We start from the raw sequence: 18,700 nt of genomic DNA on the forward strand, positions 1-18,700 counted from the left end.
GTCTTGACGCTGGAAGGGGGCAGTAGCACCCTCGGCATCGACGACACCTTCAACGAGGTCCGACCTAGCCTCGGACGGCGACGCGGTCCAAGGATCCTCACTCTGGAGGACGACGTCATCGCCACGCTCGGACAATCGCTGCCAGGGACTTCTCCGGGAATCCGGCCCGAGTAGGCGGCTCGGCCGGTTACCCCTGGGGCCTCGGCCAACCATCTCCCAAGGGCACTGAAAGGGAATTAGGCTTACACCTAGTTCCTATATAATTTTGGTGGTTGAATTGCCCAACACAAATCTTTGGACTAACTAGTTTGCCCAAGTGTATAGATTATACAGGTGTAAAAGGTTCACACTCAGCCAATAAAAAGGCCAAGTGTTGGATTCAATAAAGGAGCAAAGGGGCAACCGAGGGCACCCCTGGTCTGGCGCACCGGACTGTCCGGTGTGCCACCGGACAGTGAACAGTACCTGTCCGGTGCACCAGGGGACTCAGACTCAAACCCTTCACCCTCGGGATTTCTCGGAAGCCGGCGCGCTATAATTCACCGGACTGTCCGGTGTGCACCGGACATGTCCGGTGCTCCAAGGAAGATCGGCCTCCGGAACTCGCCAGCCTCGGGTTCGCGTGACAGCCGCTCCGCTATAATTCACCGGACTGTCCGGTGTGCACCGGACTGTCCGGTGTGCCAGCGGAGCAACGGCTCTCTGCGGCGCCAACGGCTCTCTGCGCTGCATTAAATGCGCGCGCAGCGCGCGCAGACGTCAGGGCTGCCCATACCGGTGCACCGGACATCAAACAGTGCATGTCCGGTGTGCACCGGACACCCAGGCGGGCCCACAAGTCAGAAGCTCCAACGGTCAGAATCCAACGGCAACGATGACGTGGCAGGGGCACCGGACTGTCCGGTGTGCACCGGACTGTCCGGTGCGCCATCGAACAGAAGCCTCCAGCCAACGGTCAAGTTTGGTGGTTGGGGCTATAAATACCCCAACCACCCCACATTCATAGCCATCCAAGTTTTCCACTTCTCAACCACTTACAAGAGCTAGGCATTCAATTCTAGACACATTCAAAGAGATCAAATCCTCTCCAATTCCACACAAAACCCTAGTGACTAGAGAGAGAGATTTGCCGTGTTCTTTTGAGCTCTTGCGCTTGGATCGCATTCTTTCTTTCTCTTTTGCTCTTGTGATCAACACTCAATTGTAACCAAGGCAAGAGGCACCGATTGTGTGGTGGCCCTTGCGGGGAAGTTTTGTTCCCGGTTGATTGAGAAGAAGGAAAGCTCACTCGGTCCGAGGGACCGTTTGAGAGAGGGAAGGGTTGAAAGAGACCCGGCCTTGGTGGCCTCCTCAACGGGGAGTAGGTTTGCAAGAACCGAACCTCGGTAAAACAAATCCACGTGTCACTCTCTTTATTTGCTTGCGATTTGTTTTGCGCCCTCTCTTGCGGACTCATTTATTATTACTAACGCTAACCCCGGCTTGTAGTTGTGATTATTTTTGTAAATTTCAGTTTCGCCCTATTCACCCCCCCTCTAGGCGACTATCAATTGGTATCAGAGCCCGGTGCTTCATTAGAGCCTAACCGCTCGAAGTGATGTCGGGAGATCACGCCAAGAAGGAGATGGAGACCGGCGACGACAAGCCCACCACAAGCCAAGGGAGCACTTCATCTTCATCGGAAGAGTCCCGCACCAAGAGAAGAGAGAAGAAGAAGAAATCCTCCAAGCGGAAGGAGAAAAGATCTTCCTCTTCTCACCATAAGGAGAAGAAGGAAAAATCTTCTCACAAGCCGCATCGGAGTGGGGACAAGCACAAAAGGATGAGGAAGGTGGTCTTCTACGAGACCGACACCTCAACGACCTCCACCTCCGACTCCGACGCAGCGTCCGTCACTTCTAAACGTCAAGAGCGTAAGAAGTATAGTAAGATCCCCCTACGCTACCCTCGCGTTCCTAAACATACACCTTTACTTTCCGTCCCATTAGGCAAACCACCAACTTTTAATGGTGAAGATTATGCTATGTGGAGTAATTTGATGCAATGTCATCTAATCTCTCTCCACAAAAGATTATGGGATATTGTTGAGTATGGTGTACAGGTACCATCCGTAGGGGATGAGGACTACGACACGGACGAAGTGGCCCAAATCGAGCACTTCAACTCTCAAGCCACAACCATTCTCCTTGCCTCTTTAAGCAAGGAGGAATACAACAAAGTACAAGGGTTGAAGAACGCCAAGGAGATTTGGGACCTACTCAAGACGGCGCATGAGGGTGATGAACTCACCAAGATCACCAAGCGGGAAACGATCGAGGGGGAGCTCGGTCGCTTCCGTCTTCGCCAAGGGGAGGAGCCACAAGACATGTACAACCGGCTCAAGACCTTGGTGAACCAAGTGCGCAACCTCGGGAGCACAAAATGGGATGACCACGAAGTGGTTAAGGTTATTCTGAGAGCCCTTATTTTCCTTAACCCTACTCAAGTACAATTAATTCGTGGCAATCCTAGATATACACAAATGACCCCCGAGGAAGTCATCGGGAATTTTGTTAGTTTTGAATGCATGATTAAGGGCTCCAAGAAGATCAACGAGCTTGATGAGCCTTCCACATCCGAGGCGAAACCCGTGGCCTTCAAGGCAACGGAGGAGAAGAAAGAGGAGTCTACACCAAGTAGACAACCAATTGACGCCTCCAAGCTCGACAACGAGGAGATGGCCCTAATCATCAAAAGCTTCCGGCAAATCCTCAAGCAACGGAAGGGGAAGGACTACAAATCCCGTTCCAAGAAGGTTTGCTACAAGTGTGGTAAGCCCGGTCACTTCATTGCTAAATGTCCATTATCAAGTGATAGTGACAGGGACAACGACAAGAAGGGCAAGAGGAAGGAGAAGAAGAAGTACTACAAGAAGAAGGGCGGCGATGCCCACGTTTGTCGGGAGTGGGACTCCGACGAAAGCTCAAGCGACTCCTCCGACGACGAGGACGCCGCCAACATCGCCGTCACCAAAGGCCTCCTCTTCCCCAACGTTGGCCACAAGTGCCTCATGGCCAAGGACGGCAAAAAGAAGGTAAAATCAAAGTCCTCCACTAAATATGAAACATCTAGTGATGAGGATGATAAAAATGAGGAGGATAACTTGCGTATTCTTTTTGCCAACCTTAACATGGAACAAAAAGAAAAATTAAATGAGCTAATTAGTGCTATCCATGAAAAGGATGATCTCTTGGACTCCCAAGAGGACTTCCTAATCAAGGAAAACAAGAAACATGTTAAGGTTAAAAATGCTTATGCTCTAGAAAGAGAAAAATGTGAAAAATTATCTAGTGAGCTAAGCACTTGCCATGAGATTTTAGACAACCTTAGAAATGAAAATGCTAATTTGTTGGCTAAGGTTGATTCTCATGTTTGCATTGATCCTAGAAATGATGATGTTGATTTGCTTGCTAGGATTGATGAATTGAATGCTTCCATCGCTAGCCTTAGAAATGAGAATGAGAAATTAATTGCTAAGGCTAAGAATTTTGATGTTTGCAATACTACTATTTCTGACCTTAGAACTAAGAATGATTTGTTGCATGCTAAGGTTATTGAATTAAAGTCTTGCAAACCCTCTACATCTACTATTGAGCATGTGTCCATTTGCACTAGATGTAGAGATATTAATGTTGATGCTATCCATGATCACCTTGCCTTAATTAAAAAACAAAATGATCACATAGCACAACTCAATGCTAAAATTAGAGAGCATGACTTAGAAAATGAAAAATTTAAATTTGCTAGAAGCATGCTCTATAATGGGAGACGCCCGGGCATTAAGGACGGCATTGGCTTTCAAAAGGGAGACAATGTCAAAATTAATGCCCCTCCTAAGAACTTGTCTAACTTTGTTAAGGGCAAGGCTCCCATGCCTCAGGATAACGAGGGTTACATTTTGTACCCTGCCGGGTATCCTGAGAATAAGATTAAGAAAATTCATTCTAGGAAGTCTCACTCTGGCCCTAATTATGCTTTTATGTATAAGGGTGAGACATCTAGATCTAGGCAACCAACCCATGCCAAGTTGCCTAGAAAGAAAACTATTAATGCATCAAATGATCATGCCATTTCATTTAAAACTTTTGATGCATCTTATGTGTTGACTAGCAAATCTGGCAAGGTAGTTGCCAAAATTGTTGGGGGCAAACACAAGGGCTCCAAGACTTGTGTTTGGGTACCCAAAGTTCTTGTATCTAATGCTAAAGGACCCAAAACCGTTTGGGTACCTAAAACAAAGAACTAAGCTTGTTTTGTAGGTTTATGCATCCGGGGGCACAAGTTGGATACTCGACAGCGGGTGCACAAACCACATGACCGGGGAGAAAAAGATGTTCTCCTCATATGAGAAAAACCAGGATCCCCAACGAGCTATCACATTCGGGGATGGAAATCAAGGTTTGGTCAAAGGTTTGGGTAAAATTGCGATATCTCCTGACCATTCTATTTCCAATGTTTTTCTTGTAGATTCATTAGATTACAACTTGCTTTCTGTTTCCCAATTATGTCAAATGGGCTACAACTGTCTTTTTACTGATATAGGTGTCACTGTCTTTAGAAGAAGTGATGATTCAATAGCATTTAAGGGTGTGTTAGAGGGTCAGCTATACTTAGTAGATTTTGATAGAGCTGAGCTCGACACATGTTTAATTGCTAAGACTAACATGGGTTGGCTCTGGCACCGCCGACTAGCCCATGTTGGGATGAAGAATCTTCATAAGCTTCTAAAGGGAGAGCACATTTTAGGACTAACCAATGTTCATTTTGAGAAAGACAGGATTTGTAGCGCATGCCAAGCAGGGAAGCAAGTTGGCACTCATCATCCACACAAGAACATAATGACGACTGACAGGCCACTGGAGCTCCTACACATGGATCTATTCGGCCCGATCGCTTACATAAGCATCGGCGGGAGTAAGTACTGTCTAGTTATTGTGGATGATTATTCTCGCTTCACTTGGGTATTCTTTTTACAGGAAAAATCTCAAACCCAAGAGACCTTAAAAGGATTCTTGAGACGGGCTCAAAATGAGTTCAGCTTAAGGATCAAGAAAATAAGAAGCGACAATGGGACGGAGTTCAAGAACTCTCAAATTGAAAGCTTCCTTGAGGAGGAGGGAATCAAGCATGAGTTCTCTTCTCCCTACACGCCACAACAAAATGGTGTAGTGGAGAGGAAGAATCGAACTCTATTGGACATGGCAAGAACCATGCTTGATGAGTACAAGACACCGGACCGGTTTTGGGCCGAAGCGGTCAACACCGCCTGCTACGCCATCAACCGGTTATATCTTCACCGAATCCTCAAGAAGACATCCTACGAACTCCTAACCGGTAAAAAGCCCAACATTTCATACTTTAGAGTTTTTGGTAGCAAATGCTTTATTCTTGTTAAAAGAGGTAGAAAATCTAAATTTGCACCTAAAACTGTAGAAGGCTTTTTACTAGGATATGACTCAAACACAAGGGCATATAGAGTCCTTAACAAGTCCACTGGACTAGTTGAAGTCTCATGTGACGTTGTGTTTGATGAAACTAACGGCTCTCAAGAAGAGCAAGTTGATCTTGATGAGATAAGTGAAGAACAGGCTCCATGCATCGCGCTAAGGAACATGTCCATCGGGGATGTGTGTCCTAAGGAATCCGAAGAGCCTCCAAGTACACAAGATCAACCATCCTCCTCCACGCAAGCATCTCCACCAACTCAAAATGAGGATGAAGCTCAAGTTGATGAAGGACAAAATCAAGAAGATGAGCCACCTCAAGATGATGGCAATGATCAAGGGGGAGATGCAATTGACCAAGAAAAGGAGGATGAGGAAGAACCAAGACCGCCACACCCAAGAGTCCACCAAGCAATCCAACGAGATCACCCCGTCGACACCATTCTCGGCGACATTCATAAGGGGGTAACTACTCGATCTCGGGTTGCTCATTTTTGTGAACATTACTCTTTTGTTTCCTCTATTGAGCCACACAGGGTAGAGGAAGCTCTCCAAGATTCGGATTGGGTGGTAGCAATGCAAGAGGAGCTCAACAATTTCACAAGGAATGAGGTATGGCATTTAGTTCCGCGTCCTAACCAAAATGTTGTAGGAACCAAATGGGTCTTCCGCAACAAGCAAGATGAGCATGGTGTGGTGACAAGGAACAAAGCTCGACTCGTGGCCAAAGGGTATTCACAAGTCGAAGGTTTGGATTTTGGTGAAACCTATGCACCCGTAGCTAGGCTTGAGTCAATTCGAATATTATTGGCCTATGCTACTTACCATGGCTTTAAGCTCTATCAAATGGACGTGAAAAGTGCTTTCCTCAACGGACCAATCAAGGAAGAGGTCTATGTTGAGCAACCTCCCGGCTTTGAAGACAGTGAGTATCCTAATCATGTCTATAGGCTCTCTAAGGCGCTTTATGGGCTCAAGCAAGCCCCAAGAGCATGGTATGAATGCCTAAGAGATTTCCTTATTGCTAATGGCTTCAAAGTTGGCAAGGCCGATCCTACACTCTTTACTAAAACTCTTGAAAATGACTTGTTTGTATGCCAAATTTATGTTGATGATATTATATTTGGGTCTACTAACGAGTCTACATGTGAAGAGTTTAGTAGGATCATGACACAGAAATTCGAGATGTCGATGATGGGGGAGTTGAAATATTTTCTGGGATTCCAAGTCAAGCAACTCCGAGAGGGCACCTTCATTAGCCAAACGAAGTACACTCAAGACATTCTTGCTAAGTTTGGGATGAAGGATGCCAAACCCATCAAGACACCCATGGGAACTAATGGGCATCTCGACCTCGACACGGGAGGTAAGTCCGTGGATCAAAAGGTATACCGGTCGATGATTGGTTCATTGCTTTATTTATGTGCATCTCGACCGGACATTATGCTTTCCGTTTGCATGTGTGCAAGATTTCAAGCCGACCCTAAGGAATCACACCTTACGGCCGTAAAACGAATCTTGAGATATTTGGCTTATACTCCTAAGTTTGGGCTTTGGTACCCTAGGGGATCCACTTTTGATTTGATTGGTTATTCTGATGCCGATTGGGCGGGGTGTAAGATCAATAGGAAGAGCACATCGGGGACTTGCCAGTTCTTGGGAAGATCCTTGGTGTCATGGGCTTCAAAGAAGCAAAATTCGGTCGCTCTTTCCACCGCCGAAGCCGAGTACATTGCCGCAGGACATTGTTGCGCGCAATTGCTTTGGATGAGGCAAACCCTGCGGGACTACGGTTACAAATTAACCAAAGTCCCTTTGCTATGTGATAATGAGAGTGCAATTAAAATGGCCGACAATCCCGTCGAGCATAGCCGCACTAAGCACATAGCCATTCGGTATCATTTTCTTAGGGATCACCAACAAAAGGGGGATATCGAGATTTCTTACATTAATACTAAAGATCAATTAGCCGATATCTTTACCAAGCCACTTGATGAACAATCTTTTACCAGACTTAGGCATGAGCTCAATATTCTTGATTCTAGAAATTTCTTTTGCTAAGCTTGCACACATAGCTCATTTGAATACCTTTGATCATATCTCCTTTATATGCTATGACTAATGTGTTTTCAAGTCGATTTCAAACCAAGTCATAGGTATATTGAAAGGAAATTGGAGTCTTCGGCGAAGACAAAGGCTTCCACTCCGTAACTCATACTTCGCCACCACTCCGAGCAACTCTCTCTTCTTTGGGGGAGAAATGAGCATCAAGGAAAAGGACTTCATCCTTGGGGAAGAGAGTAAAAGCTCAAATGCAAAAGGACTTCGTCTTTGGTATAATCTTAACTCACTTATTTATGACCAAAGGGGAAGATTGCACTTCAAGGGCTCTAATGATTCCGTTTTTGGCGATTCATGCCAAAAAGGGGGAGAAATGAGCCCAAAGCAAAAGGACCGCACCACCACCACCAAATTTAAAAACTTAAAAACTTAGTGCCTTCTAAAAGTATTTATCATTTGGTATTCTATTGTGTTCAAAAGGGGGAGAAAGTAGTATTTCAAAAATGGTATATCAAAACCCTCTTGAACACTAAGAGGTGGATCTCTTTTAGGGGGAGTTTTGTTTAGTCAAAGGAAAAGCATTTGAAACAGGGGGAGGAAATTTCAAATCTTGAAAATGCTTTTGCAAACTCTTATTTATTTACCTTTGACTATTTGCAAAAGATCTTTGAAATGGATTTACAAAAAGAATTTGCAAAAACAAAACAAGTGGTGCAAACGTGGTCCAAAATGTTAAATAAGAAAGAAACATTCCATGCATATCTTGTAAGTAGTTTTATTGGCTCAATTCCAAGCAACCTTTACACTTACATTATGCAAACTAGTTCAATTATGCACTTCTATATTTGCTTTGGTTTGTGTTGGCATCAATCACCAAAAAGGGGGAGATTGAAAGGGAATTAGGCTTACACCTAGTTCCTATATAATTTTGGTGGTTGAATTGCCCAACACAAATCTTTGGACTAACTAGTTTGCCCAAGTGTATAGATTATACAGGTGTAAAAGGTTCACACTCAGCCAATAAAAAGGCCAAGTGTTGGATTCAATAAAGGAGCAAAGGGGCAACCGAGGGCACCCCTGGTCTGGCGCACCGGACTGTCCGGTGTGCCACCGGACAGTGAACAGTACCTGTCCGGTGCACCAGGGGACTCAGACTCAAACCCTTCACCCTCGAGATTTCTCGGAAGCCGGCGCGCTATAATTCACCGGACTGTCCGGTGTGCACCGGACATGTCCGGTGCTCCAAGGAAGATCGGCCTCCGGAACTCGCCAGCCTCGGGTTCGCGTGACAGCCGCTCCGCTATAATTCACCGGACTGTCCGGTGTGCACCGGACTGTCCGGTGTGCCAGCGGAGCAACGGCTCTCTGCGGCGCCAACGGCTCTCTGCGCTGCATTAAATGCGCGCGCAGCGCGCGCAGACGTCAGGGCTGCCCATACCGGTGCACCGGACATCAAACAGTGCATGTCCGGTGTGCACCGGACACCCAGGCGGGCCCACAAGTCAGAAGCTCCAACGGTCAGAATCCAACGGCAACGATGACGTGGCAGGGGCACCGGACTGTCCGGTGTGCACCGGACTGTCCGGTGCGCCATCGAACAGAAGCCTCCAGCCAACGGTCAAGTTTGGTGGTTGGGGCTATAAATACCCCAACCACCCCACATTCATAGCCATCCAAGTTTTCCACTTCTCAACCACTTACAAGAGCTAGGCATTCAATTCTAGACACATTCAAAGAGATCAAATCCTCTCCAATTCCACACAAAACCCTAGTGACTAGAGAGAGAGATTTGCCGTGTTCTTTTGAGCTCTTGCGCTTGGATCGCATTCTTTCTTTCTCTTTTGCTCTTGTGATCAACACTCAATTGTAACCAAGGCAAGAGGCACCGATTGTGTGGTGGCCCTTGCGGGGAAGTTTTGTTCCCGGTTGATTGAGAAGAAGGAAAGCTCACTCGGTCCGAGGGACCGTTTGAGAGAGGGAAGGGTTGAAAGAGACCCGGCCTTGGTGGCCTCCTCAACGGGGAGTAGGTTTGCAAGAACCGAACCTCGGTAAAACAAATCCACGTGTCACTCTCTTTATTTGCTTGCGATTTGTTTTGCGCCCTCTCTTGCGGACTCATTTATTATTACTAACGCTAACCCCGGCTTGTAGTTGTGATTATTTTTGTAAATTTCAGTTTCGCCCTATTCACCCCCCCTCTAGGCGACTATCAGGCACCAGCCCGACCCGAGGCCTCGGCTGATCAACTCCGGCGTCGGACCCGCTAACGGACAACCCGGCTAGGCTCCGGCCAACCAGGTTTCATTTTCAAGCCAACTCCGCCTCTGTTCATACTGATATCGCTACCCCTGGCCTCGGCTCGTCGAAGAGCGGCCGAGGGGTCCCTTTAACTAAGCTAGAGGAGCCTCAGACAACAAGGCCGACCGAGCCGAGGGACTCCTACGCCTCCGGGATACGGATACCTCACTCGTCACCTTGACACGGGGCGACTCATGCTTGGTGAAGTGGTTCAGATAATCAACAGGCGAGTCTTAGTGCTCGAAAATGAGGAAAAAACACGGCTCCGTGCCAAAATTACATACATGTTCAGGCCTCGACAGCCATAATGAACAAAAACACTGGCATCCAAAGTGCCATTACAAACGGAACTCCGGTTCCCCCTCCGCAGGTACGAACAACCCCACTCGATAGGGGTGGGCCTGCGGAGCAACAGAAGACCGACGAATGGCGCGTCGTCACCCGCTCCAACAGCGGCAGCACTGACCTCAGGGCGGATGCTGCTGCCAGGAGGCCCCCGCCCATGCCCAAACTCGTGAGGCAAGGACGGGCAGAAGGCCGTAGAGTTGGAGGTCGGTCCGTGGCCAGCCTTGGCTATCTCGCCGGCGGAAGAACCTCTTCAAGCTGCCGTGGCAGACGCCGGCGCCGCGAGCGGCTCCGAAGCCACTCGCGTCCGAGAGCCAGGCACGGCGCAGCTGCCGGCGCCACGGACGACGACCGCCCTTCCCTCCGATCACTGAGTGAAGGAGCGGGCCACCGCCCACGCAGGGGCCGACCCCAACTCGGCACACTCCCCTCCCCAGCCCTGGTGATGAAAATCCTTGAGGCCGAGGGAGGGGCAGAGGCTGCAGCCCGGCTCGCTTTCCCCCACCATCAAGCTGGAGGTCACCATCTTGGGTGACCGCCGGTGGAGGGGTGCAGCCGGGCTGCATGATGAAAATCCTTGAAGCCGAACGATGGCTGAAAGGTACCAACTCCCACGGAGTTGCGTTCCTCCAACGATGAGGCGAAAAGACGGCGGGTATCCCCCATCCGGGGGCTTGGAAGGTGGAAAGACGCGATGCATAAGGGAGCGAGAAGACATGGTCGCCTTCCGAAAGGGGTCGCCCTCCTTTTAAAGGCAACTCTCCCTACTTGTGCCCCCAACCATCACGGGCTGAGTCTTCTCCAACACGCTCCAAGGCCCTCCCCTGCGGCGCGGGGGCTGGGTCCCGCATGTCATGCAAACCGGCTCAGAGCAGAAGAAGCCAAACCGCCGCGCGTGGTGCACACAACCGCCCAGCGGTTACAAGTAACCCTCCACTTTTGCCTAGACCAACGGGCGAAAGGGGCGGGCAGCCATGCAGGCGGCATGCAACCGCGCCAAGTGGACGCGCTTCTCCGACTCCCGACACGCCAGCATGGAGGCCCAAGCCCACGCGTCACGCGACCGGCGCGCCGGATGCTGCATGCAAGCAACTGCACCGCCACTTGCGCCACCACCGCGCCTCCTCGATTGCAGAACCAATACCGTGACTCGAGGCGACCCAGCACACGACCCAGCAGCGCCAGCCTGACGCGGCGGTCAATGCGGCCAAAAGTGGGCCGGCAGTAATGACGGTGGCAGGCGGGCGGGAGCAGCGGTCACGTCGTCAGCCAAGCTCACGTCCCATCCGGGGGCAGCAAGAGAACCCCCTCTCACGGCGTGAAGACAGCGCGCCCGTGATCCGTTCCTCGAACGGCTCGCGCACGCGCAACGGCCGCCTCGCCAACCGCTCGCCCCGTCGCATTAACTCCGCGGCAGGACAGGCGGCGCTTCCGGCAGGAGCAGTGGGCGACGCTTCGCCTTCGCCGTAATAACCGCGCCAAAAAAGGTACGCCGCGTCATTCGATTTCATATCCTTTTCCTTTCCTCCTCTTTCTCTATCTCTTGCAACAGGGACCGGGAAAGGGGGATACCCCGAAAAGGATCCTTCCCCGTGAAGGAACCAGGCTCCGAGCCACCTTACTGATCAGAGGTTTGAAGGCTGGCCCCCGAAGGGTTTCGACAGCCGCCTCTGATCGCGTGGGCCCCACACCCACTACTGGTCAGAGGTTCGAAGGCCGGCCCCCCGAAGGGTTCCACGGCCGCCTCAGGCTACTCGGGCTCCGCGCCCATTACTGATCAGGGGTTCGAAGGCTGGCCCCCGAAGGGTTCACAGTCGCCTCAGACGCCGAGCGAGGGATGACCAGGGGTACGTTCGATACATAACCAAGGCTCGGGCTGCGCTCCCGAGGTACCCTAAACATTTCCGAGACCAGCGGGAGCGATCTTGTAACGGAATCCCATCAGAGGGAGGCATCGAGCCCTCGGACCCCGTCGCCAGGGGACCGGGTCCGGCAGATCACCCGCAGGTACTTTTGGGCGTGCCTTTGGGCCCCTAGCCGACCCCTAACGAACGGGGCACGGACGTCCACTCGGATTACCCCGCTTGCAGCTCACCGGAGACATCATGTTCGGCGCCCATCGAGGGCAACATGGCGCTTTCCCCCCTCCTCCTTGCGGAAAGGCGACACAGGGGCGTATGTAAAAAAGACGAGTCTGTCCCTGATCGCCCTCTCGCCCTGTGCAGAGGCTCGGGGGCTGCTCTCGCAAACCCGGCTCCGGCCGAACCGTTGACAGCGTCAACATACCAGCCCGAGAACTTGGGCCCCGACCGTACACCCGGGCTACGACCAGTTCGCATGAGGGAACAACCAGACCAGCTGAAGCGTTACACAAGGCATTAAGACCTCGAAGGAGTGAAACCACTCCTCCGAGGCCTCGGGGGCTACACCCGGCGGGTGCGCTCGCGCGCACCCACCGGAACAAAATGCAACCGAGAAAGGCTGGTCCCCTTGCAAAAAAGTGCGACGAAAGCCTCCAAGCGAGTGCTAACACTCCCTTCGAGGCTCGGGGGCTACTGTCGGACGGCTTGGGTCGTCGGAAGTTACTCCGTTTCCTGTAGTGCATATGGTGCATATGGGATGCTGAAAACTTCGAAGTAGAAGCCTGTGGCTACCCGTCTCACTCATTCAACGAGCTAAAGAAGTCAACTCGTGAGTTACACCTTATAAATATTATCATATTCTATAATAAATTAACAATATATAAATATAAAATATAAAATGATCATTCAACTTTATGAATGATCTAAATTATAAACTATATGTATTCATCATCAAAGGCTAAGAAACGAGTTAAATATCTATAAAGTTATCTGGTATTCATCTTATTCTATAGATTAATTATAAAGTCGCCGTATTATGATGAACGACTACTTACATTATTGGCAATATATCATGTACAACAAGATCTATTGATGCAACCGCACAACCAACACACGACCATAGAGGTGAGAGGACATTTTAAAAATATCTAGGAAGAGGTGGAATAATTGTTTTGAAAAATAATACTTTTTTAAAATGTCTTCCACGTTCATGCTTGTGTCTTGGTTGCACGAGTAGCACCAATAAACCCATTTGCATCTAATATGTGGTCTACATTATTTGTGTCTTATTTATGTGACTAGATGCATGTCCGATAGTTGCTACGCACTCAACGTATTATAATAAGACACATTAAGGTATAAAAAATTGATTCTCGTTTTATGCGTTTGTTATCATCTTTTAAAAGTTAATGATGTTTACATATCCTAAAAATATATAGGTATATGTCTGTGCTTTAACTTGAAAATAAAATACTGGAAGATAGCATATATGTATAATAGTATCTGTCTGGTATTGTCGGGGACCATAATTAGGGGTACCCTCAAGACTCCTAATTCTCAGCTGGTAACCCCTATCAGCATAAAGCTGCAAATGCCTAATGGGTGCGATTAAGTCAGGGATCAGTCCATTCGAGCGACTCGATCATGCCTCGTCTGAGCCTAGCCTCGGACAAGGGCAGCCGACCCCGGAGGATTTCCGTCTCGCCCGAGGCCCCCCTCCAACGGCGGACACATCTCCGGCTCGCCCGAGGCCCTGCCTTCACTAAGAAGCAACCCTGACTAAATCGCCGCACCGACCGACCGAATCGCAGGAGCATTTAACGCAAAGGTGGCCTGACACCTTTATCCTGACGCACGCCCCCCGGCAGAGCCGAAGTGACCGTCGTCACTTCACCGCTCCACTGACCGGCCTGACAGAAGGACAGCGCCGCCTGCACCACTCCGACTGCAGTGCCCCTTGACAGAATGAGACTGACAGGCAGTCAGGCCCTGCCAAAGGCACCATAGGAAGCTCCGATCCGCCCGACCCAGGGCTCGGACTCGGGCTAAGTCCCGGAAGACGGCGAACTCCGCTCCGCCCGACCCCAGGGCTCGGACTCGGGCTCAGCCCCAGAAGACGACGAACTCCGCTCCGCCCGACCCAGGGCTCGGACTCGGGCTAGGTCCCGGAAGACGGCGAACTCCGCTCCGCCCGACCCAGGGCTCGGACTCGGGCTACATCCCGGAAGACGGCGAACTCCGCTCCGCCCGACCCCAGGGCTCGGACTCGGGCTCAGCCCTAGAAGACGACGAACTCCGCTTCGCCCGACCCCAGGGCTCGGACTCCGCCGTGGCCTCTGCCGAACGACCTCCGCCTCGCCCGACCCAGGGGCTCGGACTCGGCCTCGTCCATGGAAGACAGACTCGACCTCGGCTTCGGAGGAACCTCCACGTCGCCCAACCTAGGGCGCAGGCCAGCCACGTCAACAGGAAGCGCCATCATCACCCTACCCCGAGCTGACTCGGGCCGCAGAGAACCAGACCGGTGTCCCGTCTGGCTAGCTCCGCCAGATAGGCAATGATGGCGCCCCGCATGCTCTGTGACGACGGCGGCTCTCAGCTCTCTTACGGAAGCAGGAGGACGTCAGCAAGGACTCAACCGCTCCGACAGCTGTCCCTCCGCCAGGCTCCGTCGCTCCTCCGACGGCCACGACATCACACCAGCTGGGTGCCAAAAATCTCTCCGGCTGCCACATCGGCATGTACTTAGGGCGCTAGCTCTCCCCCGCTAGAACACGTAGCACTCTGCTACACCCCCATTGTACACCTGGATCCTCTCCTTACGCCTATAAAAGGAAGGACCAGGGCCCTCTTAGAGAAGGTTGGCCGCGCGGGGACGAGGACGAGACAGGCGCTCGCGTGAGGCCGCTCGCTCCCTCTCCTGCGTGGACGCTTGTTAACCCCTACTACAAGTGCACCCGACCTGGGCGCGGGACGAACACGAAGGCCGCGGGATTTCCACCTCTCTCACGCCCATCTCTGGCCACCTCACTTTCCCCCTTCGCGCTCGCCCACGCGCTCGACCCATCTGGGCTGGGGCACGCGGCGACACTCACTCGTCGGCTTAGCGACCCCCCGGTCTCGAAACACCGACAGGTATCATAATCAGGGGTACCTGGATTATGCCCCTAAGCATACCTAACAACTAATTACCGAGAAATTATAAAAACACATTCCCTGAGGTCAAGCAGGATTGAATCATGATTCGTCTGAGACCCCGCTTAATGGTTGTTCAAAACTCCGCCCGAGCCCATCCTCGGACGAAGGCAGCGCTCAGGAGAAATTCTCATCTCTCCCAAGGGCTCCTCTTCACGGAAAGGTAATTTCCGTGTCGCCTGAGCTCGTCTCGGACTGAGGGTAACCCCGAGCCTAGCCTAAGCTAAAGGTCATGGGAATCGTGGTGGAGACGTATGCATTAAATGCAACGATTCAAATATCTATCCCACGTGACATTGTAGTCCAACAGAGGATGATGGGACCGCGGTCCAATCTAATTTCACCATCTAATCTCACCCTCCAGAGAGAACTTCGCCTCGCCCGAAGACAGTTTCGGCCTTAGGAAAAGTCTCCGCCTCACCCGAGCTCGGCCTCGGGCTCGACCAACTGCCCTAGCAATAAGTTCCCACGAATGCCGTAGGAGGCCACTCTGCCGACTGTTCTAACCACTCTCTGCACGACTGCATTGCCCCGACGCAGGTTCGACTATGACCTCGGGGGGAACTTCCGCCCCGTGTGAGAGCCGTGGGTAGACACAACTTACACTTGTGTCGTTGAGCATATTTCTATAGTATTTTTGTTTATACGGATTATAGCTGTAGCAGTCTAAACAACTGAATTTAATCCAAAACGAACAGCTCCGTATACATGCCGTCCATGGCACGGAGTGCAGTACTCACATGAAGTGTTCGCACAAATGTCTGACCAAGGGCATTGTGGACATTTGATGCATACATAAAATTTCGGAGGAACTTTTTGTCAAACGATTTTAAAAAAAAAAATCAGTAGATCCCTGTAGAGGAGTCAGAGTATTGTCAAACAAGCCCTCTATCTTTCGGTACTTAGCTTATTAGCCAGGGATAGCCTACATGTGCCACACCACACTAATCCACTCAACTCGCATATCTTTGATTCTTATGCATGATGCTAATTTACAAACCTCAGCCTTTTTTTGTTTATAATAAGCAAACAGTACAGGATTTCATCAACATCAACATATGAGTCCGATCATCATCTTACAATCAAGTCGACTTGGCAATAGGGCTAACCGATAGCTCACTGTCTATGGCAATGCCAATGGTCTCTCTGCTACTTTGGTATGTGTCACTCCACAGCCCCGAGCTAGTTGAGCCACTGCTGCTGTCCATGACGTAGTGGAATGGGTTCACAGGCGGGACAATCGGCATCTCCCCCTCCAGCATCCGCACCACGCTGCTCATCGTCGGCCGCGCCGCCGGCTGGAACTGCACGCACCACAGCGCCACCTTGCACATGATCTCTGCCTTCTCCATGTCCGCCTCCCCGATCCCATCGCACGACACGACGTACTCAATCTCACCCTGCTCGTACCTCTCCCACACCCATCTCGGGAACCACTCTCTGCTCTCGCCCCGGCAGGGGTCGTAGTTCCTGCGCTGCCCCAGGATCTCGAACAGCACCATCCCGAAGCTGTACACGTCGCACTTCTCCGACGCCGGCAGCGCCATCCACAGCTCCGGCGCCGCGTACCCGGGCGTCCCGCGGCCGCCGCCGGTCAGCGACATGTGCGTGTCCTCGCGCTCGCCCAGTCGTGCCAGCCCGAAGTCGGCCACCTTCGGGGTGTCATCGGCCGTGAGCAGGATGTTGGCCGGCTTGATGTCGTAGTGCACGATCCGCTGCTGGCACTCCTCGTGCAGGTACCTGATCCCCTTCGCCGTGCCGACGGCGATGCCGTGCAGCGTTCCCCACTCAAGCCTTTTGCCCGTGCTCGTGCTGCACTCCACGTCGCCGTAGTAAAGGTACTTCTCCAGCGACCCCTTCTCCAAATACTCGTAGACTAGTGCCTTGGTGTTCGCGTCGAAGCAGAAGCCGTAGAGGCGGACGAGGTGCACGTGGTACGTCCGGCCTATAGTGCCGATCTCCGCCATGAACGCCTCCTGCACCTTCTTGTTCATGGACACCTTGAGCACCTTCACGGCCACCAGCAGGCCGTTCGGGAGCTCACCCTTGTAGACCGTGCCGTAGCCGCCGGATCCCAGCTCCGACGAGTAGTTCCGGGTGCAGGCCGCCAGTTGCTCGGAGCTGAAACGCATCGGCTTCTCGTTCAGGATCTGATTCAGGAACGTCTCGACTGGCCCGACCTCGATCACCGCATCTTCCACGGCGTTGTTGCTGGCTTGCGTCTCGCGGTTCTTTTTTTCGATCTCCTCCAAGACCTTTTTTATGATTTTCTTCTTCATCCTCTTGCTCACGATGATTGTGGTTACTGAACAACGAAATGAAACAGCCAATTATTAGCTAGCAAGTCGCTACTGTACAAGTTAATGATAAGGAGAAGGTGCCAGATCGATGTATCGTACTGATTGCGAGTGCATTCCCCATGTCTACGACGCTTCCCGGGCCGTAAGCTTGATTGGAATCTGCGTCATGGCATGCGTCACACAATAAGCAAGTTAGGCGAATGAACAGTTCAGTCAAAACCTGCAATTTTCTTCCTGACAAATCTAATGCCAAAACATGGAAGATCGGATAAAATCAAAATTTTGCTGCTGAGCAAAAAAAAAAAATTCTGAATGGATCAAAGTTCGAGTCATTTCCATCAATCGCTCAACTACAGAAGCAGCACAAGCATGAAGGAAGTATCTCCAGCTGCGAGCCCACAAAAACATTCCTATAGCGTCTGACTAATGGAATTAGCAAAGTGCAAACTGAGAAACTGACTAGCCCAAATACACAACAGAGAAAAACTTGAAAAGAAAAAGATGAACTAGCTGAGGAAGAAGAGCTCACCTCTGTGGATAACTAGATACTCTCACCGTGTTCGATCCTCTTTCTAACGTCCTCTGTGCTCGCTGGCGAGCGTCAACTGCGCTGCCCGCTGGGTTAAATTGTTGAGGTCACGAGAGACCGCCTGGATGGTGGAGCTGGAGAACGTAGGCAGCTGTTGGAGTATATGTATATTGGTCTTGACTCATTTACTCTACAATAAAATCTAGATATATATAGTCGAAGCAGAAGTATTAAATTTTAGTCCCACAAAAAAATGAAGAAGTCAACAAAAATAATTTGTCATTATAGGGCACGTCTTCCCTCTTAGAACTGATTTGGTAGATAGGATCACGAGAAGATCCATTAGGAGGAATCCCTTTACTATTCAAAATTGAATAGCAAAGGGATTCCTTTCCATGGATCCCCTCATGATCCCTATCCACCAAATCAACCTTAATCTGAAACAATGGCGGCGCCAAGAAATTTATGGTGTCTGGAGCACATCTTCGCTCCTAATTTGTATATCTTCCTAGTCAGATGTATCCTACCTTACCGACGGTGAGCTTAGGCAGATGTTCTACTTGCTCAGGCAGTGACCCCGCACTAATCTATACCATTATTTAATCTATCAGTTTGAATTTTACAAAA

At 50.6% G+C, this 18,700-nt stretch overlaps 1 protein-coding gene across 1 annotated transcript; it reads right to left on the bottom strand.

The window, feature by feature from the left end:
- Window positions 1-16,133: 16,133 nt before the first annotated feature.
- LOC103645828 (G-type lectin S-receptor-like serine/threonine-protein kinase SD2-5) lies at window positions 16,134-18,261 on the bottom strand. Its single transcript, XM_008670548.3, has 3 exons — window positions 18,074-18,261; window positions 17,644-17,703; window positions 16,134-17,549 (listed from the first exon to the last, which is right to left on the bottom strand). The coding sequence occupies exons 2-3, from the start codon at window positions 17,663-17,665 to the stop codon at window positions 16,327-16,329; spliced, it is 1,245 nt and encodes a 414-aa protein (XP_008668770.1). The 5' UTR covers window positions 17,666-17,703; window positions 18,074-18,261; the 3' UTR covers window positions 16,134-16,326.
- Between the last annotated feature and the right edge of the window lie 439 nt (window positions 18,262-18,700).

Source organism: Zea mays, chromosome 2 (assembly GCF_902167145.1).
Source record: "Zea mays cultivar B73 chromosome 2, Zm-B73-REFERENCE-NAM-5.0, whole genome shotgun sequence".
NCBI classification, from domain to species: domain Eukaryota; kingdom Viridiplantae; phylum Streptophyta; class Magnoliopsida; order Poales; family Poaceae; genus Zea; species Zea mays.